Source organism: Gobio gobio (genome assembly GCF_949357685.1).
Source record: "Gobio gobio genome assembly, chromosome: 2".
In the NCBI taxonomy this organism is placed as follows: domain Eukaryota; kingdom Metazoa; phylum Chordata; class Actinopteri; order Cypriniformes; family Gobionidae; genus Gobio; species Gobio gobio.
Genome location: NC_137098.1, coordinates 58,954,618 through 58,982,059, shown reverse-complemented (window position 1 = coordinate 58,982,059; position 27,442 = coordinate 58,954,618). Strand labels below are relative to the sequence as shown.

The 27,442-nt window shown below is 35.8% G+C and overlaps 1 protein-coding gene across 2 annotated transcripts in view; it reads right to left on the bottom strand.

Moving 5' to 3' along the window:
• The window catches only part of prmt3 (protein arginine methyltransferase 3), a 79,098-nt gene that overhangs the window by 41,178 nt on the left and 10,478 nt on the right, over positions 1 to 27,442 (bottom strand). For both annotated transcript variants that reach the window (XM_079839105.1, XM_079839106.1), the window contains exon 10: positions 23,458 to 23,557. In XM_079839105.1, the coding sequence (XP_079695231.1) occupies positions 23,458 to 23,557 (100 nt within the window). The remainder of the gene's footprint in view (positions 1 to 23,457; positions 23,558 to 27,442) is intronic.

Sequence of the window (27,442 nt, the reverse complement as noted above, 5' to 3'; positions counted from 1 at the left end):
GGAATAAGATAAAGTCCCAAAAAGTTGGCGTGTTCCTTTAAAAGCCACGTGACAGCGAATCGTCCTGGATCTCTCTGGGTCATTTTTAAACAGACTTAGCATTAGAGTGATGGCTAAGCTTCTTCGTGGTGTAATTTAGAACCCAATTTCACAGGCGGCTGCCTCCACTGCAGTGAGAAAGAGAGAGAGAGAGAGAGAGAGAGAGAGAGAGAGAGAGAGAGAGAGAGAGAGAGAAGAGAAGGGGGATTTCTGTACACACTATCATTCAAAATTCTGGAGTCAACAAGAAATTAATACTTTTATTTAGCAAGTACACATTAAAATATCAAAAATGACAGTAAAGATTTCAAATATTTATTTTGTATTGTATTATATTATATTATTATATTTCAAATGAATGCTGTTCTTTTGAACTTTCTATGAATAAAAAAAAAATCATTAAAAAAAGTATCACAGTTTCCTCAAAAATATTAAGCAGCACAACAACATTGTTTTCAACATTGATAATAACAAGAAATGTTTCTTGAGCATCAAATTAACATATTAGAATGATTTCTGAAGGATCATGTGACACTGAAGACTGAGTAATGGCTTGTGGAGTAAATACATGTATATATTATAATTTTAAATTTTGGCACAAAAAAAGTGAGTTTTGCAATAGGGCTGGGTATTGACACAAATTTCACAATTCGATTCGATTTCAATTCACAAGTTTGCAATTTGATTCGATTTCAATTTCAATTCCGATTCGATTATATTCAATATCGATTATTTTGGATATCAGGTAAAATACATGGCAAATTTTCTCAAGGAAAACAAATCTCTGAACTAATCCTGTAAACTGGGAGGAAGTTGTAGTCTACTAAAATATTGAAAGGTAAAAATGAACTGATTTCAATACAAACACTTAAATTACACTCAAGGATGTTTTTTTTTATAATAATAAAGTTCTATTACATATAAACATTTAAATGGTGGCTGTCATAAAAACTTGCCAGATTTATTCAAACATGCATTAAATATTGAAGAACATTAAAATTTATAATGAATATGTAATATGGTGCATATAGTTAGCAAAATGCTCCTGTCTGGAGTTAATTTTTCAAGCTGACTAATGAGTTTATGGACACTGGATATAATTTTTCTGTGGTAAATGTGACGTTCCATGCCATTTGTTTACGAGCTGTTTTACTGACTTCTTTCCGTGGTTGAAACACTGATTGAGCGATTCCATGTGACATGACACGGATTTCAGTAAGTTGTACTGTATCTTTTGACACACTTTCAGCTGCTCATGTTCATTTTGCGCTATTACTGGTATTAGGGCGGAAGAGAAGATCAGTTCATGCGCTGCCGCTTCTCTTGAGCTGAGCAATCTCACGCCACAGTGCCAAAATGGTATTCATGTTTTTGAATTTCGGAATAAAATGGACGTAATTTGAAATCTGAGACTTTGTTTCATATGAATAGTAACAAAGGACAAAGATTCTTGTGATTTATTGGATGGGAGGCTCGCTACAATGTTCTGTTCATTCATCTGAAAACAGGAGGACTACTTGATTCTTGGGATTTAAGAATCGATATCAGTTCGTAAAAATGAGAATCGATTAAAATCAAGAAATCAATCTCTTTTACCCAGCCCTATTTTGCAATAAATGATCTCAATTAGTGTGACTATCAAAACTGAACTGATAATTACTATACTAAATACAACAAGAACAAATCTTAATTTATCAGAATCAAAAATATAGTAAATGATCAGTAATATTTTAGCCTAAAATAAAACAATCTTTACATGATCCATCTGAAAGCCTGGCTCAATGTGACATTAAAAACTGCGTTGTAGATACAGTACTTGTTAAAGGCGTGCTTCACCGCTGGAAAGGTGAATGTGTATTTAAATGGGTCATTTATGTAGTAGAAATGTGAAATTATTTTAGAAGTTGGTGCCTTCTAGACTGTGAAAAGCCAGAAAATGTATTTTTGGCTCATACGGATGAAAGACAACAACTCTCAGAATGCACTTGCGTCGCTGCCCTACGAGGCCACTCCCAAGCCACGCCTACCGGGTACATCTCTTTCCCACCGCGGCACCACCCCACCGTCGTTTTGATTTTTATAGTAATAAAATAGTTTAGTTCAGTTAGAGAACAGACACTAATATTAAAAACTGAACGTGTCTGCTCAATACAGCACGAGCCGAACGAGAGTCGCTGCACAAACGCAGCAGGAGTCAGATCTCATTCATCAGAGAGTGAGGAACAGACCAGATGATCGCCGAAGATTTGGTTTCAAAGCAAAATGCGCCTATTTAAGTGAGTTTGTCATTGTAACGTTTTGTTGTTGTGTTTTCATGAACCCACAATTCAAGTTGCAGTTGAACCCACTGCAGATTTGACGGCTGCACATCCATGATGCGAAAACACAGAAATGGACCATGGTGAACATATTTAGACAGTTTGTGAACCGTCTAATGTAGTTTAATATAACTTTCAAAAAAGTACAGTGCAATGGCCCTGATTTACTTCAAGCTAAATTAAAGAATGAACTGCTGATATATTCATTTTTTTTTTTTTAAAAGGCCAAACAATAGCCCTGTCCAAATACCCACACTTTGCACTTGCCCACTTGTCAACTTAGTACTTACATGATGTATTTCCTGTATTTGGTTCAAGTAGGCATGAAGATGGTAAGTGTGTATACACACTTATAGGGTTGCAAAAAATGCAAGTGTTCACAGAGCTTTTTTAATTTTCAATAATGCATTCATTATTCTATTATTCTAATTATTCTAATTGTCTGTTATGTAACTAACAGAAGACACAATTTTACAAATGTGTTTTTTTATAATAAAAAAAGGGGGGGGGGGCACGATCATTCGAATATACACTCTAAAAAAATGGTTCTATATGGCACCAAAAATGGTTCTTCATCGTAATCATAGAGGAACCACTTTTGGTGCAATATAGCACCATATCTTAACATGTTCTGTATGGTAGCGCCTTAGTCAAAGAACCTCTGAAGAACCGCTGAAGATCCACTGAAGCACCAAAATTGGTGCTATATAGCACTTAAAAAGGTTCCCCTATGATTACGAGTAAAAAAAAAAAAATGTTGGTGCCATATAGAACCTTTTTTTTTTTACTACCGGGTTTCTAGTGATATAAAGCTTAATCCTAAATCGCTGAAGTAACCCTTTAACTACTTATTTTGAACACCGTTGGGATACTGTTAAAAAAATATATTACAATTTCTAGTTTTATCTATTTTATTCACCAAGCATTTAAGCATGTATTAGTAGTGAAAGAATTCATCTTTCCAATCAACGGTCATATGAATCCAGTTTCCCCTTACTGTTTCCTGAAATACAGCCTAAAACACTGCTTTCTTAAATACTTCTTTCCCACAAAAAAAACTTCTACAAGCTGACATCCCACAACTTCTAATCCAGCAAGCAAAATGAGTACAGGCACAGCATGTGCTCATAACTAGGTAAAATCCCACTAGAGAAGCTCTCGTAACACACTGGTGATAAAGAGAGTCAGTGCAATATTAATGGCTGAATGAAGCCAAAATGCAGATCGATTCATTAAGCCATGTGGAGCTGGGGCAGAATTACATGAATGCAACTAATGAAATGCTAATGAAAATTGGACAGCAGCATTCATGCACATTAAACGAATTGCCCCATAAACACACACGCATACACAGATGAATGCTACTTTTTCCCATTTAGATTTTTCCTAGATGGAGCACAGAATTCATATAATTACAGTTCACATAACAATAAATTAAATGTTAGGCGACTTCTGCCTAAATCCTTTAAGTGCTTCACTGACAAAAAAAAAAAAAAAGGTAGAAACATGAGTCAATTAAGTCAAGAGTCTGTTTTAGAGCATATGGCTGTAATTTGTTTCTTGTGAACATCAGAGAACGGTGTTCGTCTGGTCCAGAGTGGCCATCTCTGCTCTATAAACACCTGGCATCAGCAGTATTCAGCCACTGCCAACGTCATGAGCATTCAATGAACAATCCTCTCAATTACAGTACTACGATACCAATCCAACTCCCAGGGGCTGTGTAATCTACTTCTCGCTCACTCAATTCAACAAATCCAAAGCCAGAAACATTACACACACAAACGGTTCCAGTATAATTAATTCTGTGTCTGAGTACTAACCTTATTACTTCACAATGCAATACACAGTAAAATATTTTGTCTTAATAATTACTCCTGTTATATTTAACTATTTAGGGACAGACTAGAGACTATTTTATACGCAACAAACTGCGATGCACTGTGTATTCTGACACCTTTCTATCAGAACCAGCATTAACTTCTTGAGCAATTTGAGCTACAGTATCATCTGTGTGATCAGAACCCACGTGCATCAATGAGCCTTGGCCGCCCATGTCGCCGGTTCACCACTGTTCCTTCCTTGGACTACTTTTGATAGATACTGACCACTGCAGACCGGGAACACCCCAAAAGAGCTACAGTTTTGGAGATGCTCTGACCCAGTCGTACTCAAATCCTTACGCTTGCCCATTTTTCCTGCTTCTAACACATCAACTTTGAGGACAAAATGTTCACTTGCTGCCTAATAAATCCCACCCTCTAACAGGTGCCTTGATGAAGAGATAATCAGTGATATTCACTTCACCTGTCATAATGTTATGCCTGATCGGAGATTTAACCCCATAAGAACACTTCCTCATTAAATAGCGCTGTCCCTTAAAGAGCATGTCAAAGTGTAAGGACAGCAAAGCTGCGGTTCAAAAAAAAAAAAAAGTAACATCACTGCTTAGTAAAAATCGCTAATTTATCAGTAATCATGTATAACATGAAAATAATAAGTAGCCTAAATTCCAATATTGGTGCATCTCTAAATGGCATTCAAGTGTGTTAAATTTTATCTTGATGTTTTATGAAAAATCTAATTAACTCAGTGTTACAGTTTGAAGAGTACAGATAGCACAAGATTAATAAAACCAATCTTCTTTGCTTAATCAAAAAGTTTCTACCTCTCCTTCCAAAGATAAAATTAAAGGCAAACAAAATGATCCGTTGTGTGCGGGCAACCATTAAAAGACATTAAGATAAATGACCATAACACTACAATAAACACTATTGTTAATAAAGCATAGATTGTGCAATAAATCTAAACACTGGGGGAAAAACTGTTTGCTCAGTGTGGTTTGAGTGTGAAATAGCCTGATTTGCATATGAATACAGACGAGTAGTAAATGTACCATATTGTGCAAGCATATTCAAATGAGGCAAGCCACATGTTTCCATGATTCATTTTAGCAGGACAATGGATGTTTGAAAGCTTCATTGTCGAAAGGTGACAGATCCAGGTAAGCGTTGTGGGAAACAAGTGTAACAAAAGAAAGGGGAAATCATGATGGAGTCAAAATCTGAGAATGTCAGGAAATTAAGAATCTAAAACCCATTAAATTTTGCTCAAAAAAAGTAAGATTTCTTGCAATTCAGCTCAATACAAGATTGTATTTCTTTTAATGCATATTCAGTATTTGGGGACTTCAGAGAATGTGTACCTGTATGTATGTTTGTTTGTTTGTGTGCGTGTTATCCTGTGATGGGTAGGTTTAGGTTTAAGTTTAGGGACTAGAAAATGTCATTAGCTCAGTAAAAAAACTAAAAAACATTACACCTATAAAATGTCCTCATAATGTGTATGTCCTGGCTAACCCTACCCTGTCCTGCCCCCACAAAGATGGCAATATCCCAAATCCATGACCTTTTGGGGACATTTTTTGGTCCCCATGAGGAAAGCAGCTTATAAATCATACTAGGTGATGTTTTTTTTTTGTTTTTTTTATTTAAAAATGCTGATTTTTTTTTTCTGTGACGTGTAGATTTAGTGGTTTAGTTAGTGTAGGGCGATAGAAGATACAGATTATACAGTATACAAATCATGATGTCTATGGAAAGTCTCCATAAAACACAATGAAAACACAACGCATGTGTGTGTGTGGCGGAAAGCTGTAGGCTGTGGACGGAGTGAGTGATTGCAGCTGTCCTCTTCTGCGACAGGTAAGACTGCTATCAAGAGATAATGAGGCCCAAGATGGGATCTGCCATTAATTTACCTTGACCATCACCACACACAGCAGCTCATAGTTTCCCAAATGTGCTATATATCAAAACATACTTTAAATCAACCTTAAGTTGAAAGTTTAAACTGCCAAGATGAAAGTTTAAACTGCTACATGCACTGTATGTTAAGTTCGAGCACATGCCCAAATAAACAGCGACATAAACGCTAAATCATTTTGGATGTTGGGATGGCTTGAACAGCTGTTAAAGTGATAGTTCACACAAAAAAATAAGATTCTGTCACCATTTACTCACCCCCCAAGTTGTTTCAAACCTGTATGAGTTGCTTTTTTCTGTTGAACAAAAAAAAGAAGATATTTTGAAGAATGTTAGTAACCAAACAGTTGACTTCCAGTATGGAAAAAAGAAAAAAAAATACTATGGAAGTCAAAGGCCGTTGGCTGTCTGGTTACCAACATTCTTCAAAATATCTTCTTTTGTGTTCAACAGAAGAAAGAAATTAGTGCACATTTCCATGAATTTCACATGACAGAAAACCACTATGAACGTATTACAGGGATAGTCCTCGTGGAGCAACCTGAAGTTAAGTGCCTTTCTCGAGGTCGCAGTGGTGACAGTAGTGTTGTTTTTGGCGGCCTGTTTTCATTTTAGTTTTAGTCTAGTCTTTGTGTCAAGCAGTCATTTTAGTTTTTATTAGTTTTAGTCATAGTCATACTCTTTTTAGTCTAGTCAAGTTTTAGTCGACTAAAAGTCTGAGCATTTTAGTCTTATTTTAGTCAGAATTATCTATGACTATTTTCGTCTAGTTTTAGTCGACGAAATCTAATGACATTTTAGTCAAGTTTTAGTCTATGAAAATTTTATTTTAGTCTCTTTTTAGTAATGCAATTCTATTTAACCCAGTCAATATAGTATAAGTACGTACTGTATTATAGACAAAAACCAAAATCTTCTTTTAGCCAAACCCATTTCAAACAATGTTATCTTATTATATTATTGTTACCTTATAGACTCAAGAATACATCCATTCCAGACACGGAAGATGCTCCGATTTGAAGTTACAACATATTTATTTTACCAACTAAACAAGTACACACACATACATTTAAATAAAATAAATAAAAACATTGAGATGTCTCTTAAGGGTTGTGGTGTTTTTTCCTGTGATTTTTGTGGCCACATTTCTCCCCATCTATTTCCACAACACCCGTTTTATTTTCCACTTCAATGTAATAAAAGTTTTTCCAAATGTCTTAATAAGAATAAATGCATATTTAATTTAATAGGAAAATAATATCCAAATTATTATTTAATTATTTATGTTTAAAATTAGACCCACATTATAGTTAAAATGTTTTTCTGTCTTGTATTTGATCTCAAAATAAAGGACGTAATTTTATTCCACATGGAAATTAGTGGAAATAAGTGAACACAGCCTCTTATTCGCTTATGAGGTATTCATAATGCTGCGGTTATTTTAACATATATAATTGCTGCCGTTATAACGGCACATTTCAAATGTTTACGTGCTTTTCTTTCTTTGTTTGTTTGAGCGGTGATGAAATATCTTGCTCTTGTAAATACTTGCCAGCATTTCAGTAATACAAGTCTAGATCTTTAAAATGCATCAAAATAACAGCGAAGCACAACCGCACGGTGCTCTGCAGTGGCCAAAAAGGATATAAACCGTGAATTCTGAAGTGATTGAAAACTCAGAGATGTGGATTCAGACGGCACCCCACGACCTTGGTGTTTGTCAAACAGTAATTCAGTTAGGTAATTCGGCCGGAGATTTTTACACGGGTGGTGGGAGAAAAACACTGATATTCTGCATTAAGACGACAATAAAATCACTGACTAGCTCTTGTAAATAATGAAGACACCTTACGACCGCAGGACAAACAATTACCGTCCGAATAGGGCTTACGAACCCCGACTGGCCGGCCACAGGACCCGTTCACTCACCGGAGACGCCGCGCGAGTGGGGTTTGAAGAGAGTGATGTGGCCTGCGTCTGCGCAGTGAGACCTGATGCAGCCCCTGAATGAGACGCACAGAAATACTGCAAAATAAAAACATGACTTTTCGTCTCGTCTCATTTTCGTCAACGAAAATGAAGAGACATTTTAGCATAGTTTTTATTTTGTGAACCACATTTATTCTCGTTTTTATTCGTCATCGTCACATGACCAGCATTTACGTTGCGTCTCGTCTCGTTTTCGTCACGTTATAAAGGTTCGTTGACGAAGATATTTAGTCATACTTTTCGTTGACGAAAACAACACTAGGTGACAGCTCAAGATCTGCCCCTTGAGAGGTTCAAATAACCTGCAACCTTTCATTCCCTGATCTTTAACCACTGGGCTAATGCTAGTGAAGGCATTTACACAAGACCTTTGTCCCTATCGCCGAAGGACTCATATCATTATCTGCCAGTATAAAAATATATATCTTTTGTAGAACAATGACTACTGTGCTGCAGTAAATGCTCATTATATGCCCAAATGTGCACTGCAAACTACGACTGGTGAAATCTTTAAAGAACTGCTAGGGGTGGAATGATTTCATTCCGAATGAAACAAAAAGTGTCCATGTAAACGTAGCTAATGTCTTACTGGCATTCATCACTAGCTTGATGATAGCACATGGTGAAACTGGTTAAATCTAAATCCATCAAATCCTTCATGTAAATTAGAGGGTGTACAATTGTTTTGAGTTGATACATTTACATTAGGGGTGTAACGATTCGTTTTAACAACGATACGATTCGTATCACGATTTGAGGTTGTCGATACGATTCAAGGACGATATTGGTTCATTTAGAACGATACGATTCTTGTGACTTGAAATCGATTCAGTAACTTTTTAGCCAAAAATTGTGTGACTGAAATAAATATCTGGATACTGGTCAGTGCAGGTGCATTCATGTTGTTTCTTGTAAGGGAATCTGGTATATCAATTAATTATGGATATAAACAAACAAGTAAACAACAATTAATGGCAAATGCATTCAAATTTTAATTGAATAAAGTGCAACCAACAGTTTAGGTTGAATTAACAGGAAGTTAACCTTTTCTGCTCTCATTTTCAATATTCAATACATTTTCAATAAAAGCACAGTAAGTGCAACCAACATTTCAACAGTAGGTTAACCTGCTACTTCTGCTTTTGTTTTCCAACATAAAAATATTACAATATTAATATCAAAAATAAAGTGCAACTAACTTCTCTTCAGGTTTAATTAATAGTAGGTTTACCTGCTACTTTTGCTGTTGTTTTTCAACATTAAAATAATACAAATACAATATTAATATCAAAAATAAAGTGCAACCAACATTTCTTCAGGTTGAATAAACTGGCTGAACCTGCTACTACTCTCAGTTTAATAAACAAACAATATTTAACAAAAGATAAAATGTAACCAACTACTCTTCAATGACTCTACAGATTTCTTTTTCAAAAATATCAACATGATCTGACCGCAAAGCACTTCTCTGTGCGTTCACTATGTTGCCAGCAGTACAAAAACTCGCTCTGCTGGCACACTGGTGTCAGGAATGCACAGGTAACAAGCAAGGGTTGAAAGTACAGGTAGCTCTTTCTCTTGGTGGCTTGATAATTTCTCGCTCGTTGGCTTCTCCTCTGCCATGCGCCATGCTATGTTTTGTTTTCTCAAGCCCCGTTCACACCGCCAGCGTCACGCAGCGACAAAGCGACACAATCCCATTCATTTCAATGAGCCTTGCTGCTGGTGCGAGGCGATGATGTCACAGATTGGCAGACTGAATCGAGTAACGTTATACGCCTTTATCATTAAAAGTGCTAAGAAAAAACATCCATATAAAGTCTGACGTGCTTAAATCCAATGCGTTATTTCCTATGATCGATACAATCGATTGATTACCTTTTAAAACGATGTTAGATCGATATATGTCGTCCGGAAGGCCAACTTGCCGAGCACAGATCGATGTAGTTAGATCATAGGAAAATAAATCGATACATCGATGTAGTAGATAAATCGTTACACCCCTAATTTACATGTTGTTAAAATCTACACGTTTAAAAAAGACTAATTACAGAAGACTGGCCCTGCATCTGAATATGCTAACACTATCAAAGCATTGTGTTACTTCCATACTATAGTAGGCTAAAAACAGTATGTGACCTGAGAAGTATGTCCAGATTCAGTATTCATAAAACAGTAGGCAAAAAGTAGCAAGATGACCTACTGCTTCCAATGAGACCCTGAAGTGTCCGATGGACACTTTACTATCCCATGAGGCCACAGGAGGGGATTTATGAATGGCAGTGAAGTGACGCAACTGACGCCATAGGTCACATGACAGTGACAAAATGGCATTTCATGCATACTACACACGTTCATATTATATAGAACATACCTTTTTAAAGATCGCGAGTCGTGAGTTTTAAACTAAATGTAGTACCTACTATACAGTATGCAGTTTTGGACACAGCGATGGTCTTTCAAAAACTTCTAGTGACAGTTTAGACCAAAAAACATCATGTCTTTCCAAACCAGTATGACTTACTTTCTACTGTGTAAACAGTGAGCACCAAATACATTTTTATTGCAAAGTTGCTCTTTTGCATACAATGAAATTGAATGGTGACCACGGCTATCAAGCAATAATTTCAGAATAATGACTTAAATTTCAATCTGTTCCTCTTATAAAAGCTATTGCATGGTTTCAGAAAAGATGATAATTTTTTTTGCAGTTTGATAATCCCCATCATGCTGTTCCAAACATGTATGACATTCTTTCTGAAGCCAATTGACTTCCATTGTATGGACACAAAAACACTGATACTTATCTCAAAATATCTTCGTATGCGTTTCACAGAAGAAAGAAAGTCAGTCATATACACTGTAAACCTAACGCTCAAACTAATTAATTGGTTTGAGTAGAGCCAACTCAAACTGACACATTTCAAGAATTGTTTCATTGTTTTGAGTTGTATTAACTTGTTTCTTTTAATTTAGACAAACTTAAATTTAACTGAAACTGGGCTGGGATTTCTATTTCCCAGCATGATTTGCCATGACCATTACAAATGGAGAGTAAATGCTAAATTTAAGTGTTATATGATGTTTTTGTACAAGATTAATGTTAAATGGGAGATTTTGTAGTGTTTAATGTTTTGCCATGTTAGTTTAGAAGAGTTTCTGTTATGTTGGGGGTTTTTTTTGGGGGGGGGGGGGGGGTACCATCATGGTGATGAGTGGAGTATGAGCTTAGTTAGATGTCCTATATTGCTGTTCTCATTCAGCAAGTGCTATGCTAACACTATCAAAGCATTGTGTTACCAATTAGTAAGTTAAAGCTAGCAAAGTCTCCACTACTAAAAATATCATTGTAAATATAAGCTTATATTATAAAATTTAAGTTGATAACTTTAATTTAAATGTATGAATTAGCTTACTCAAATATTTGAAGTTAAGAGCAATTCAAATGTACGAGTAGAATATAAAAGTCTGCAAGTTCTCCTTAAACTTAAAATTTCTTAATAAATGTTTTATTTTATTTTAGTTTTGACAACTTATTTGTGTTTACAGCGTAGGTTTGGAACTATTTAAAATGTGTAAATAGGGGTGTAACGGTACACAAAACTGACTGTTCGGTACGTACCTCGGTTTTGAAGTCACGGTTTGGTACGGGTTTGGTACAGCAGTGGTTTAATTAAACTGGTTTACTGAACAAATTGTGTCTGTCCTTAAATTAATTCAATTATAATTAACAGTTTCTTAAAGATAAAAAAAGATTTCTGCTAATGCTGTCAAGTGTAAACTATGTAGGGAGCCCTTACTGCACATTACTATAATATAACAACAGAGCCCAAATTAGCCTAAATTCAGTTGCTATTTATTTTTAGATATAATAATCAACACTCAAATAACTTTGTATGTAAACTTCACATTAGGCAGTTTTTGCATTAACTTCTAAATCTAATTATAAAATTATGTTTTTACTCCAATTTGTTGTTGAAATATTATCTTTTATACACAGTGGCTGTCATTTTCATGACAGGTTTATTTAAACATACATTAAATGATCAAGACATCACTAACAGGTTAAGTAGAATATAATGAATATATAGGCTAATATAGTGCATATATTTAAATGAAAGAGTTAATTTCTCTAGCGAACTAACCAGCTGTGAACTCTGAATGACTTCTGAGGTAAATGTGATGCTGTGTGAAATTGTTTACGAGCTGTTTTATTGACGCCTTTCCACCATTGAAACACTGATTGAGTGATTACATGACATATACGTTTCAGTAAGTTTTAATGTATCCTCAACATACCTTCAGATGTTGAGTCATGTATATTCTTTGATTTGGAAGAGATGATCGCGTTCACTTGCTCGCCGAACTGACGTGCATATACAGTGACCTGTCACGTCACATTAAAGAGCATCAAAACGGCATTTATCGTTTGATTTTCGTGATAAAGCAGACTGAATAATTCATATGTTTGTGTGGGAGCTCGGATTGAAGTGTGTTACGCGCGTAAAACAAGACTACGGTTAACTGTTAAAGATTGCATTTGTACCATTCGGTACTCATGTGTACTCTACCGGAAGCTCTGTACTGAAACGATTCGGTTCGGTACAACTACGTGTACGTTACACCCCTAGTAAATAGTGACAACATTTTCCTTTCTGGGTAAAATATTAGGGTAATCTTAAAGCAAACATTTTTTTAAAGATTATTTCAAGATTTATCTGATCTAAAATGCCAACAAGATATGAGAGAAATTAACAAAACCTCCAGACATCCAAATGACAAAACATACTTTAATATGGTTGACTTGGTGTCATCATCTAATTTCAGCAGTTTGAAGCTGTAAAAGATCTTAAAACCCTCACTCGCCTGATCCAGCATCCTCACGCTTCTAAGGTATAACCGAGGACTGAAAAGCTATAGCATTTGATGTGATGGATCATCCTGTGACAACCTTTATTTAGCCGCCTTCTAATTCACTTCTCCTTTCCTCCACCTAGCCAGTGGCAGAAACCATCCCTCTCTTTCTTTTTGCCCCTTAATCTAATCCAGTCTGTTTGTTTTGCTGGGTGTTAAAGTACAGATCAATTGTGTGAGTTATGAAATGACATTACGGCGGCTCAGACCCGTCTCTCCCTGCCAGACGACATCTCGTCCTACTGAAAATTACCCCCTCTGATTTATCGATTCATTCTCTCGCTCTTTCTCGCACTTACACGTATACACACAAACTCAAGACAGCCGAAAAGTAGGACAGTCAGCCACGAGGGAAAAACTTTCTCTGACACTCAAAAAGAGAGAAAATAAAGAAGATGAGACATTTTGGAATACTCCACCAATGCCAGTTTCCAAGAGACAGTTTTACACTATTAGTTAGGATGGACGACGCACATACTCTCTCCCATTGTAGTACTGTAAGTGAAGCCACCAGTGTCCCAATATACACTATTATACATATAGCGCTGATATATTGGGTCTTAACCCTTGTGTTATGTTGCGGGTCAATTTGACCCGTTTTGATTTTTAAGTTGTCAGAAATATCAGTTAACCTATGTTTTTTTTCTTTAAATTTTGTGACTTTTTCTCATTTAGGGTCATGAACATGCATGCAAAGTTTCAACACGCTGATGTGTTTTGACATATACACACACATTTACTGTTACGTTCGTGATGTTCACGGGTCAATTTGACCCGCATATTTTAATGTTCTAAGGCAATTGTAGAGACCCAAAATAATAACATTTCTTGGTTATAGTTTGTTATTTTAGTTTTTTACTAACCTATGAAGCTAAAAAAATTAGCTTTTCCCAATTTTTTCAATACAGAAATATTTTTTGTATGCCACAAATGGTAAAAATGAGCTATAATTTCTTTTTTCAATCTATCTGAAATACTATCTAACCCACATTGTTTTTCTTGAAATTGTGTGACCTTTTCTCATTTAGGGTCATTAACATGCATGCAAAGTTTCAACATGATAATGCGTTGTGAAATGTGATTATCAAAATTTTATACACTCTTGCTGTTTGTGGGTCAATTTGACCCGTATAGGACAGCTGTTCAAAAGCAACTGTACAGACACAAAATACAAAACACTTTGTTGAATTTCAGAGCTCTTCAACTATTAACAACTTCATGAAGCAGTGTTTTGAAATCAGCCATCACTGTATAAATCATAAAAGTAAAGTTTAAAACAAGTTATAGAAGTTTATGAACATGAAAATATATAACATATATATTTTTATATTTTATATAAAATATACATTTTACAAAACATGTTAAATTCTAAAACCTCATGAAAATCAAAGCTAAATATCTGAAATTCTGTACCAAATTTTAGGTTGATATCTCAAAAAAAAAAAGTTTTTGTGCGCAGTACCAACATTTTCCACTAGATGACATGTAGACTCTTCGATTTCCATATATGGTTTGAGTGATCTGAACGTTATATTTTCATACTTTTCAAAATATCTTTGAAGTAGACATCCTATTGAGAAGTAGTTTGGGCAGTAATGTTAATATTTGATTTGAATTCAATCTCTAAAATGCATATTAAAAAAACATATGGACAGAGTCAAAACGTGTGTTATAGTTTGGTACCGCGGCGCATCACAAATGACAAATCTATTGCTATTTTACTCCTGCTCTGTCATCTCTTTTGAAAATCAGTCACCAAATATGAAAATTAGAGTCTGAAAGCTTTCAAATGCTATATAGTTGGTCAAGATTTCTTTAGGTTTAGACTAAGATAGTATTGTTCTAAATGTATAAAGGCAAGTGTCCTAAGGGCCAATCTTAAAAATAAAAATAAAAATGGTTAAAAGTTATTTTTATAAATCGTAAATTCAGATATTTATTCTTTGTAATGTGTGAAAAGTATTGATATTAAAAGTTAATTGTTTGTACCTGATTGTATGTGCTTTTTCATAGTGTGATTTTTGGGGAATTTTATTGAATCCAATTAGGGTCAATTTGACCCGGACCATAAGGGGTGTAAGCAGAAATCGAACAGTGCACAAGGGTTAAATCTGCGCAGTAGCAATTTGAAGCCAGAGTCAATCATAACATCCCATCCCGTCTCATGAACTAAGTGTATAGTCACACCCCTAATACACTCACCTAAAGGATTAATAGGAACACCTGTTCAATTTCTCATTAATGCAATTATCTAATCAACCAATCACATGGCAGTTGCTTCAATGCATTTAGGGGTGTGGTCCTGGTCAAGACAATCTCCTGAACTCCAAACTGAATGTCTGAATGGGAAAGAAAGGTGATTTAAGCAATTTTGAGCGTGGCATGGTTGTTGGTGCCAGACGGGCCAGTCTGAGTATTTCACAATCTGCTCAGTTACTGGGATTTTCACGCACAACCATGTCTAGGGTTTACAAAGAATGGTGTGAAAAGGAAAAAACATCCAGTATGCGGCAATCCTGTGGGCGAAAATGCCTTGTTGATGCTAGAGTTCGGAGGAGAATGGGCCGACTGATTCAAGCTGATAGAAGAGCAACTTTGACTGAAATAACCACTCGTTACAACCGAGGTATGCAGCAAAGCATTTGTGAAGCCACAACACGCACAACCTTGAGGCAGGGGGGTTCCAACAGCAGAAGACCCCACCGGTGCAGACTGGAATAATGTTGCCTGGTCTGACGAGTCTCGATTTCTGTTGAGACATTCAGATGGTAGAGTCAGAATTTGGCGTAAACAGAATGAGAACATGGATCCATCATGCCTTGTCACCACTGTGCAGGCTGGTGGTGGTGGTGTAATGGTGTGGGGGATGTTTTCTTGGCACACTTTAGGCCCCTTAGTGCCAATTGGGCATCGTTTAAATGTCACGGCCTACCTGAGCATTGTTTCTGACCATGTCCATCCCTTTATGACCACCATGTACCCATCCTCTGATGGCTACTTCCAGCAGGATAATGCACCATGTCACAAAGCTTGAATCATTTCAAATTGGTTTCTTGAACATGACAATGAGTTCACTGTACTAAAATGGCCCCCACAGTCACCAGATCTCAACCCAATAGAGCATCTTTGGGATATGGTGGAACAGGAGCTTCGTGCCCTGGATGTGCATCCCACAAATCTCCATCAACTGCAAGATGCTATCCTATCAATATGGGCCAACATTTCTAAAGAATGCTTTCAGCACCTTGTTGAATCAATGCCACGTAGAATTAAGGTAGTTCTGAAGGGGAAAGGGGGTCAAACACAGTATTAGTATGGTGTTCCTAATAATCCTTTAGGTGAGTGTATATCATTATATACAAAATAAACCATTAGAAAAAGTAATAAATATAAATTAATTAGTGCTGGGAATCGATTAAAAAAAATTAACTAATTAATCTAATTTTTTTCTGTAATTAATCACGATTAATCGCAAGTTTTTAATATTTTAAGTTTTTAATATTTTGATATTGTAATAACTTCAGTTACTCTCCAAATTAATGAAGAAACAATTTAAAGAGTTGTATTGTCATGTTTTTATGAATGAAGGCCAGTGTCACTGATTTCTCTATGAAACATTAATGACGTTACATTACAGTTTAACTGAAAGACAACACTTTCAACATTTATTAGGCTTTAAAAAAACAACTTTTAATTTAAGTGAACTTAAAACAATCTTTACATAAACCCATTATAATAAATGTTATTTTTACCTGTGGCCTTCCCTGTTAGACACATAGACAGTAAAAGAAATGGACAGAGCGACATAGACTTCAACGGGGAGAATTGAAGTCAGGTAGAAGCACTCACTTCCTGATGGCTGAGTGTACTGCGCAGCCTCAGACTGAGCTTGACGACGTAGATGTGACGTGATCAGCCTGTCCAACAGTGGCAAGTCTTCTAGTAGTTGTGCAACGTAAAATCTGAATCACCGAATCTTGCAGAGACAGAGAGGGTGAGCAGGAGCAACTTTTGATGAATGAAGCAGGATCTGCAACATCTCTATCTGCGTTTATGCCTCCACGTCCCCCCGATTGCCTCATAGACAGTAAAAGATTGCCTACGAGCTTCTCCTCGGGTCTATACGGTAATTTGCTCAAATGGTAATTTGGTTATGACGCAATCGTTAGCCTATATTTTACAAAAACAGCTTCAACGGGGCGATAGTGTAAGATACAAGTAATGGAGCCTTTTATACATTGACGTGTTTGTTTAGAAATAAACAATGGACGAATGGAGTCTTTAAACGCCTCAGATGTAAAGATATTCACTGTCAAAGTGAGGCCAAAATGAATAGGAGTTAATGGGATGCTAACAACAGGTGATGGCTTGGTTAGCAATGGCAGCGCCTATGGGTGGTACGCTTTCCCGTGGCTGGGCTACCCCCTTGGTTAGACATATACAGAAATGTAATAGTTATCAAACACCTTTCTTAACTGCATAAATAATGCATGATATATAGAGGAATCATCATTAAAGCAAAAATTTTATCTGTTCCCATTGTTCTGTGATGAACATTAATGACAGGCATCATCAGTGCTCCTGTCACTTTAAGAACGGCCGCTGACGAACATGACGCGGATCTCATGCGCTGTACCGCACATCTCATTTCCTCACAACTCTTTAAGTTCATTTAAGACGTTATTTAACTAATTTAAGACTAATATGAGAATACTCAAAATTCTCTGTGTTGTTGTTATTGTTTGTTCAAGAGCATGTCTGTGCATCGAGTGTGTGTGTGTGTGTGTGTGTGTGTGTGTGTCAGAGTGTCCCTCGATTAGCTGACATGAGACGCAGCCACACAGACAGGACACTGACACACACACGCACACACACACACAGACAGACAGACAGGACATTGACATACAGCACGTTCTCTTGTCTCTTGTCGCGCTTGGAAGTATTAACATGAATAAGAGCGTGATCATATAATGTAATGCTGGGCAAAAATGGATATAAAAACGGACGCTGCGTTATTTGCGTTAAATATTTTTAATGCGTTAAGCTGAAAAAATTAATTGCCCGCGTTAACGTGTTAATTTGCCCAGCCCTAAAATTAATATAAAAATATCTATATTGTACACAAAAATTGGTGTAAAACCATTTCCACTCAAAAATTACAAGTACATTTCACAAATAATTACAAAGAAACAGCCAATAACTAACATTAATTTTTGAAGTAGTAAGACTGAAATAGTATTTTTTTTAGTGCTGTCAAACGATTAAAATATTTAATCGCGATTAATCGCATTAATGCCATAGTTAACTCACAATTAATCACAATTAATCGCACTTTTTTTTTTATTCTAAATGTCCCTTGATTTCTTTTTGTCCCATTATTTTTTCTTATTTTAATGCTCTTATCAACATAGAAAAGTGGATCGGCTTGCTTTGTTCAAATGTTTGTTTTATTGAAAACAACATTGGCATACTGTAGTGTTCGATTTCACTCCAACATTCTCACTTGAAGCAAATAATCGCTCACACAATGTAACACTGTCCATCAATAAAAGGGTGAAAAAAAATACTTTGTTGCACAAACAGCCCCTTCAACAGCCCTTTCTAAGGGATCAAAACAGGGTGATACAAAATAAAATTACAAAGTGCACATGCAAGGTAAACTAGGACTCCGCCTATAGTGCAGTTAAACCAGGGGTCGCCAACTAGCGGACTCCGGTCCAAATCCGGACCGCGAAGCCTTTTGACGTAGGCTAATGAAACAGTTAACGTTGCAATGCTCACTGTTACGTTCAGACCCAGACGCGCGGTCAAGCATGCAGTGAAGAAGAGACTGATGGTGCGTTCACACCGGACGCGAATGACGCGACATGCACGCCGCTTAATTCGCGCCGCAGAATGTCTATTTGCGTCTTTGCATTGACTTAAATCACTCGCGCAAAACGCTTCATTCGCGTCCGGTGTGAATGCACCACCAGAGCAGAAAGCAGCGCTCAAGACAAGCACTTTTAGTTGAAGACCCCTGAGTTAAACCATGGCATAATACGTTTCTCATTTCGGCGTCTCACGCTTGCCATCCACGTCTACTCTTTTAATGGCCCAAACAAGTGTGGGCAGCCGCAGCGTGCCTGATGTTTTGTTTCCGGTCTAGCTACATCCGGAGTGGTGTTGTAGTTTTTCTAACGTTACTAGTTGCTGCAACAGCATGTGAAAAAACTACAAAGTTTGTTAGACCAAAAAGAACGTTAATCTCGCGATAAAAAAATTGACGCCGTTAAAATAGGTTTGCGTTAACGTCGTTAATAACGCGTTTAACTGACAGCACTAATTTTTTTACAACTTAACTTTTTACAGTGTAGGTTTAATGTAGTCAATAAGATAAGGCAAGAATAGTTTTTTTTTTGTACTAATTTTGACTTCCATAACCGAATAGCTTGATGACTGTACTGAAAAAAATAAAAATTTCTTTTTTTTGTCTTTATTTAAAAAATTACTCTTTCAGTCTTTTAAAATGTGAATTGTAAAATGAGCCATTTTTTGCAATTTCTCAGTTAAACAATTGTTTTAAAGTAAGTCCTACACCAAATTTGTTTCAGTGCGTGTAAATTAAATCTTCTCTTACACCTTACTTTAATGGTCTGTTCTGGAAGCTTTTATGGCTCAATGTCCAACAATCCTATTGCTCACAAAAATCCGACCTGATTCAGCATCTAATCCTTTTAGATTGACAAGCACGTCAAAGTTAGATATCGGAGGTGGTGGACCAGGGTGACTGCATTTTTCTGTGGACATGTGTCTCCTACCACTGTGTGTAATAAGGTAATTGTAAAACTATTGTTCCATAACATTTTGAAAAATGATTTTCAGAAAACGGCTGTACGCTCCCCTGCTTTCACAAGGAAATGGTGGAAATGCACAAACACTTTAGAGGTTCTCAGAATGAAATGGACGACATTGCACAGATGATGAAGGGCAGGATTTTTAAACCATTTAGCAAGCCAGACTTGTAATCATAAAATAATGTGCTCCAGTGACCCAAATCTCAGGTTACTTTGTCAGAAGTGTTGCGTGTGCGCACACACACACACACACACACACTGTATATACAAACACAGGTACATACAGGAAAATCATGCACATGCTCGCCCCTGCCTCAGGCACTGAGTTTGTTGAATTATTGCCCCAAAGTGCAAACAAAAGGGGACAAAATAAAAAACATTTATTATCCCACAATTAACCTGCAAGCAATAAAAAATTCAGTGACAGCAGAAAATCGCATGCAGGTCGAATTCACATGGGAAGTCCTGGAAGTTTCCAAATTTAGAGAATGATTCTCTTATGTCCTTTTTTGAGCCTGTGGCTAGGTGGCTCGAGTGTTATGACCTACTTTTCCCCTTTCCTATTGGACTACAAATTAAGAGAACTTAAACAAGGAGTGCAGCACAGTGCAAGCTTTTATAGCCTACCTCACTGCCAAATCTATAAACACCAACTTTTCTGTATCGCCAGGATAGAAATCAACGCAATTATCCACATGACACCATGCACTACAGTCATTTTAGAGAGCGTCAAGCACAGTAACACCAGTAATAGGAATATGAGAAAAGATACAATTTCTTAATATAATTTAAACACCAAGAATAATCACAATAAACAATTCTTCTGCCAAGCAATAATTGCAATATTAATGTAGAATATAACTGATGTGCTGCTATTACATTGGCTATTTTACAATGAATAAGCAAACTAAAGGGGACATCATATCAAAATCTGCTAAGAGGAAAAGGTGTTTAAATTTTTTTTGGGGGACTATAATTTACAACAGGATCTGCAGTTTCATGGGTTTAAATAAAAACATTGTTAAAAGAGACAATAAAAACACCTGCATTAAAACCAATTATTTTCATGGTAAAAAATTACCTTGATTTTCAAAAGTCAACAAATTTGCAACAGCTGAATGTCACATTTTTGATAAGCCAAACACGTCAGTTACATAGTAGAGCTTAGATTGGGCTCAAAAAATCAAGCCCGACCCTACCTGAACCCGTGCACATTGTGTCCGAGCCCGGCCCAGCCCAGCCCGACACATTAACTGTAATTATGAGCCCGATTTAAACCCGACCATTATAATACCATTTTTTAATACGTGTGCGTTCTGACGAGAACGAGCCTGTAATGACGCTCAGCTCAATAATCCACTCTATGCAGGCGCGCTCGACTCACAAACCCTCACCGGTAAAACGACGTTCGCTCAAATCCCGCTCAGACATGACATTTATCTGTCCTGTAGCCTACCATACTTGTTGTAGCCATTAAACAATGTATTTGGTTTCATATTTATGTTTAAATATCAATGTTATTTTTAAATTTCATCTGATTATGAAAAGTGCAAAGATGCGAGTGGATCAGAAATTATTTAGATGGTTATTATATTTTGTTTAATATTAAGTTTTGTTTTTGTAGAAAGCCTTTCTTTAAAGTGAATTTCGTTTTGTATAAATTGTATCTTAATTTTAATCAAGGCTTCTTCACCCAATTGCCTTAGTTTAATAAATAAAAAGCAAATAGACTATAGCAGACTATAATTGTGACATGGAGGCGCGGGAGCGATCACTTGCATTTCACATGAACTGGAGCCAGTCTCATAAATAAATCGAAACTCAGCAGGCTACTTGCCTCACAGACATGAGAAATATGTGTATAAAAAGCTTGAAATGTCCACTTTTAAACGAAACAATTAAAAACGAAAAGAAATAGGCTAGTTAAGCAATGCGCAGTATTCACGTGAGCAGCTCATGACTGGCGTCTCTAAACACGCATTTTTAGACTAATATATATATATATATATATATATATATATATATATATATATATATATATATATATATATATATATATATATATATATATATATATATATATATATATATATATATATATATATATATATGTGTGTTATTTCTGATTATGGCATAGCTTTCTGCCCACCCAATTAGGCTAATAAAGTAATGATAAAAAAAAAGTCTCGATTTTATAATTACCCAAAATTCTAAGAAAGTTCACCGCTTACGCACGTTATCACATCCGTCAAAAACTTGGATATTTTGGAATATTTGGAATATAGGTTGGAATATTTAAACTAAAAACATTGACATAACACACTCATGGGCATCATTCACTTAACTGAATACTTGCCGGCTAAGAAATAAATAATTATTACCTTACGATCCATCGGTTTTCCAAATCCACATCATTTAAATAATCACAACATCAATGTCTGTCAAAAAAATAACAAGCACAATACACGGTGGTATTTACGAAAAGCAGAGGTCCAGCGAGTGCACGCATTTCCAAAAAAGGGAGAAAATGGCGGCCTGAGAAGTTCAACATGCTGTCTGTCAGAGACGATAACATGCATAATGCATAACGTACGCGAGTATAAATGTGTTCTTCACGCGCTGAAATTGAATCGTAATCATCAGGGAACTGATGTCAAAGTTCAAAGAGAATTAACACCAATACCAACTGAAAAACTTAGCCAGGTTAGTGAACATTGTTCAACATGTTGGTTTTGACAGACGTTTTTTATGATATTCATTTTGATTCTGATTCTGACAGTTTTGCACTGTTGACTATTGCTTTTGGCAATAGATGAACTGTTAAATGATCTTGAGATGAGTGCCAGTAGTCATCCAATCTGACTATGCTGATGTAATATATATAATTAACTTGACTGGATATTTTATCAAATGTAGTTTGATCATCTTCTCAGCCGTTTAAAAGATTAAGGCAATTATCAAAGTTTGATTAAATGTTTAATTTTCCAATAAAATAATTTTTTACATGATACATTGCATTTATTTACCCCTTATAAAAATAAAATGCTAATGAGGTTGTTCACATAGGTGGAGAAATATTAATAAAAACAAATAAAAAACAAACACAAAAAATTCAACACAATTCAACACAATTCTACTTGCCCTTTATAATAGCCAAGATAAATAAAAACCCTCATTATCATGTGTGTCTCAAACGTTCGCTTCTCACATTCATCCTCAGTCATGTTTAAATAAATGAGGAGTGACATTTGGATTCTAAAATGAGCATGGAAGTTATGCCATTATGGATTACGCCTGCAATTTATTATGCATCAATAAACAATACATCATCTCAGCTTTTTCATTTTCCAACACCTGAGCAGGTTTTGAAAAGGGAAATGACTGGGCAGAAAAAAAGGATGCTGACACATCCACTTCCTTTAGGTCTAATTCTGAGTCAAAACCAACGATAACTGCTGCAAATGCAGAGCTTTATAGGCAAAGTTAGCCATTTTGCTTCATTGAGCAGTTTCATTGCAAAAAAAAACTGTTTAATGTATTTTTTCCTCTCTCTGAAAAGCATATTTATATATTAAAAGCACAAAAACATCCACTCACCATCCACTCTGAAATGATTATGTCCACTTTTTCCACAGGAAGGTCAATCTCCTCTATTCTGCCCTTGATCAATGTAATGGTGTCTTCAAGTTTATTTGATCTAGAAAACAGCAAGAATGGAAATAAAATTTGAAACAGCAATAGTAGATTTCCGTATTTGGGTTTTGATTTCATTTCATTTAACTAAATTAACTGAAACCAAAATGAAACTTTAATTATAAAAAGTATGCGAGTTTTGAGCACCTGATCTGAGACAATGGATGTTAATTACACTAATTTGGCCGGGAGTCAGTCTCCTTAAAGACAGCTGCTAATTATTCCAAATTACACACATCACAGCGGACTCACCGGGACAGCAACACTAACAGACCCAATTTGACAGCACCTCCTCCCATGACCTTTTGCACTAAGGGTCAGCGAACTACGGTTCACCTGAGTGTTTGTGTATATGCATGTAAACGTGCGTGAAAGCCACCCCCCCCCCCCCCCCACTCGCCACCTATTTAAATGATCGCTCCCTTTTTGACCGGTAACCCTGAGCATCAATCTCTCTAAATACTCCATTATCATGACAGCTAATGTTACTAGGGACAGAGTCATTACTCAAGACTGCAGAGCGCATTTCTGCCCAAGCGATCCTTATCTCTGCACCTTCGCGCTATCGCACTCTTCCAGAATCCCATTGTAGCGCTCCCTCTATCCGCCCCTCCTTCATCGGACTGTCGTGAGCAAGGAAACGCTAATCTCATTACTGGGTTAATTTAGAGGACAATGTCAGCTATTGGTGGGGGGGCTGTGGGGGGTGGGGAGGATGAGGAGGAGGGGGGATTTGGGACACTCTAATACTTCCCTCCACAGGGATGGTACTTGGTTTAGGGAATATGATCAAAGAATATTGATCCTCTGGGACTAATGATTGGATTTAAGATGTTGATGATGACAGACTGGATTATCCACCAAATCGCCAACATGATTGGTATTAAATGGTGTAATCTAGGGAATAAGTATCTAAATTATAGAGATCAAGTGGGGATTATATGGATTTTGGCAGTAAACGCTCCTAAACCTTTAATAACACTTATGGAACAAAAAGCCAGGGCAACATTTCACATAATACAAGTTCTCATTTGATTTGATTCTAAATGAGTCTTCATTAAGAATGACTTTTAGATTACAGACTAACATACATTATCATACGTCTCTCAAGAAACTAAATAGTTTTTGTCAATCAGCATTTTGTCCATCATTCTTCAATAAAGACTGTGGAATTTTTAATACTTATTACATCTTGTTTGTCATACGAGACTTTATTTATCATTAAGTACAAGACGTAGAATTTACTAATTATTTTCACTCAAATTTTTGTTAGATTTCTAGCAAATATGACAAATAATTACAAAGAAACAAGCAATTGAATTGAACGAGAGGTTTGTTTTTAGTAGAAAGACCGATATAGTATTTTTGTGTAAAACTCCAATAATCGTGTACGACAACGCTTTCAAAATTATCCCAGTTCACAAAGATTCACGAAAATGACTACAGGCCAGTTGTTGGCAATGTCACTTTGTAAAGAAACACTACGTGCCTGTAGTTGTTGAACTCCAGTAAGTAGTTTGTCAAGGCTATTTTATTCACAAAACATCGGATGAGGTGATTTTATTTCTCTTTAATACAGACAATGCAGAGTTATTAAACAATTAGTAATGACAAAAAATTATGATACCTATGTATTTGCGATATTTTATTTATTATTGTTTGGTAGCTTGTTTATTAGTCCACTACAACTAACACAGCGATAAGCCTATGAACTGATATTAGGCACATTTTGTAGATCTGACTACCCTATGTGGGGTTTTGCTCAATGCCATGAGGAAGAAGCAAGATAATTTAATAATTATCATACACAAGTGTAGTGAACCTAAGATAACTCGTATTTAAACAACTATTGATTTGTGTTGTTGGCCAGATAAAATGACAGAGAAACGAAAAACGACCATAAGATAATTGTTCTGAAAAAATGCCACAAATATCCTTATTTGTGTCCCCTTCAAAAATTGCTCTTCAGATATTTTTTGTTTACGCCCATGCATGTAATACCCATGCGCATCAACGTTTTCACAAATTCACGGTTTACATGGAGACTATAATGGTATCTTTTTCAAAAACGTGCACTTTGAAACCCGTTTCAGGTGCTCAAAATGCAAATGCAAAATGTTTTTGTGTAAATGAACGGCCATAACACATAAAAAGTTTTCAGTTTTTAGTTGAAAGTAGTGTTGTATAAACACCCCCTAAAACTAAAACTGTTAAAAACATTTCTGTTAATTTAAATAAAGCTGAAAAAATATATATAAATATTAGTTGAAAAACGTATTGCCTTGGCAATAAACTAAAATAGGTTGAAGTTGAAGCAGTTATTAACTAGAAATAAATAAATAAACAAACTAAAACTGAAACAAAAATGTGTTAAATGTATTCTCGTAAATGTATTGATTTTTTTTTTAAAATATTGCTAAATAGCTATATTTAAAAAAAACTAATAAAAATGACAAATTACAATGAAATTACCAAAAAATTAAACAAAAATTAGTATGAAAACTAACGGATATATTGATACATAAATATTAATAAAACTAAATTGTGTTTCCATAAATAAAAAAATAAACACTTTTCTGCAATTACTCTTCTGTACTAATATTCTTGGCTCTTTCATGAAAAACTGCAACTTCCCCTTATTTTTTGTCACTTTAACGTTTTAAAAGTAAATATATATAATACTTACAATGGAAGTCTATGGTGGAAACTCCATTGTACATGCATTTCTTCTTGCCTCCTTTAATACTGCTTTCTTGTATATATTTAGCATTTAATTAAAGAATAAATTGAGATCGGTTATTCTCATCTCTATAAAGCTTCATAAAGCATCATGGCTACCAGAAACATCACCTCAGTAAAACCCACACACACTTGGCCCAACAGCGGCCCAGCGAGCTGTAAAATTAAACTTCATTTTCCTTTCATCCTCCTGCCTGCTTCGACGACTCAGACTTACATAATAACAATAACCATAATCAAAAAAATCTCCCAGAGACACCACATGTGGTGAACACATCTAAACTCTAACAAATAAAACTATATTCCTGCTCCAGGATGAAATGAAAGTGCCCTCGGAGGTGATACATGAGGTAATTTTAATGGGCAGATAGGTCGTAAAAGGAATCAGGAAGGGCAGGCTGGAGTCCATTTGTATGTTTAGCGTGCGTGTGAGACAACAAGCCGGGATGGAAGTAGGGGAGATTGGAAGTCGAATGGGTAGAGGTAAATGACAAGCCTTTAGGAACGTGACTGCAGCCTGCAAATACACTGAAGTCAACCACTGAGACAAATAAAAAAGAGGACTAGTTTGGGGACGAAATTGCAGGGTGATAAAGCCAGCTGGCACAGGTTCGGTGCGAGAGTGTTTCTCGGGCCAGTTGACAGAACTCTCACTTCCCCTTTACTGCGTCATCACTGAACATTTTAGATTAATTGACCATGTACAACCATTATTATGACTTTTCTTTGGTTTTCTATGATGTATTCCACATTGTTGTCACCAATTTAATGTTATCTAGCTGGCTAACATAGATCAAAAGTGTAAAATTGACTTGTGGTAGTCCTGAAAACATCATTAAGAATGTTTAGAAGACTAAAAAACAATCAGTAATTGCATAGTATGCCATAGTTTTCCAGGAAAAGTGGATATCATGCATGCATTTATTTGATCGAAAAAATTAAGATTGTAAAATCTTATTACAATTTAAAATAAGTGTTTTCTATTTTAATATACTTTAAAATACCATTTATTTCTATGATGCAAAGCTGAATTTTCATCAGCCATTACTCCAGTCTTTAGTGTCACATGATCCCTCAGAAATCATTATTATATGCTGATTTATTTTCAATGTTGGAAACAGGCTTAATATTTTTTTAATAAGGATTATTT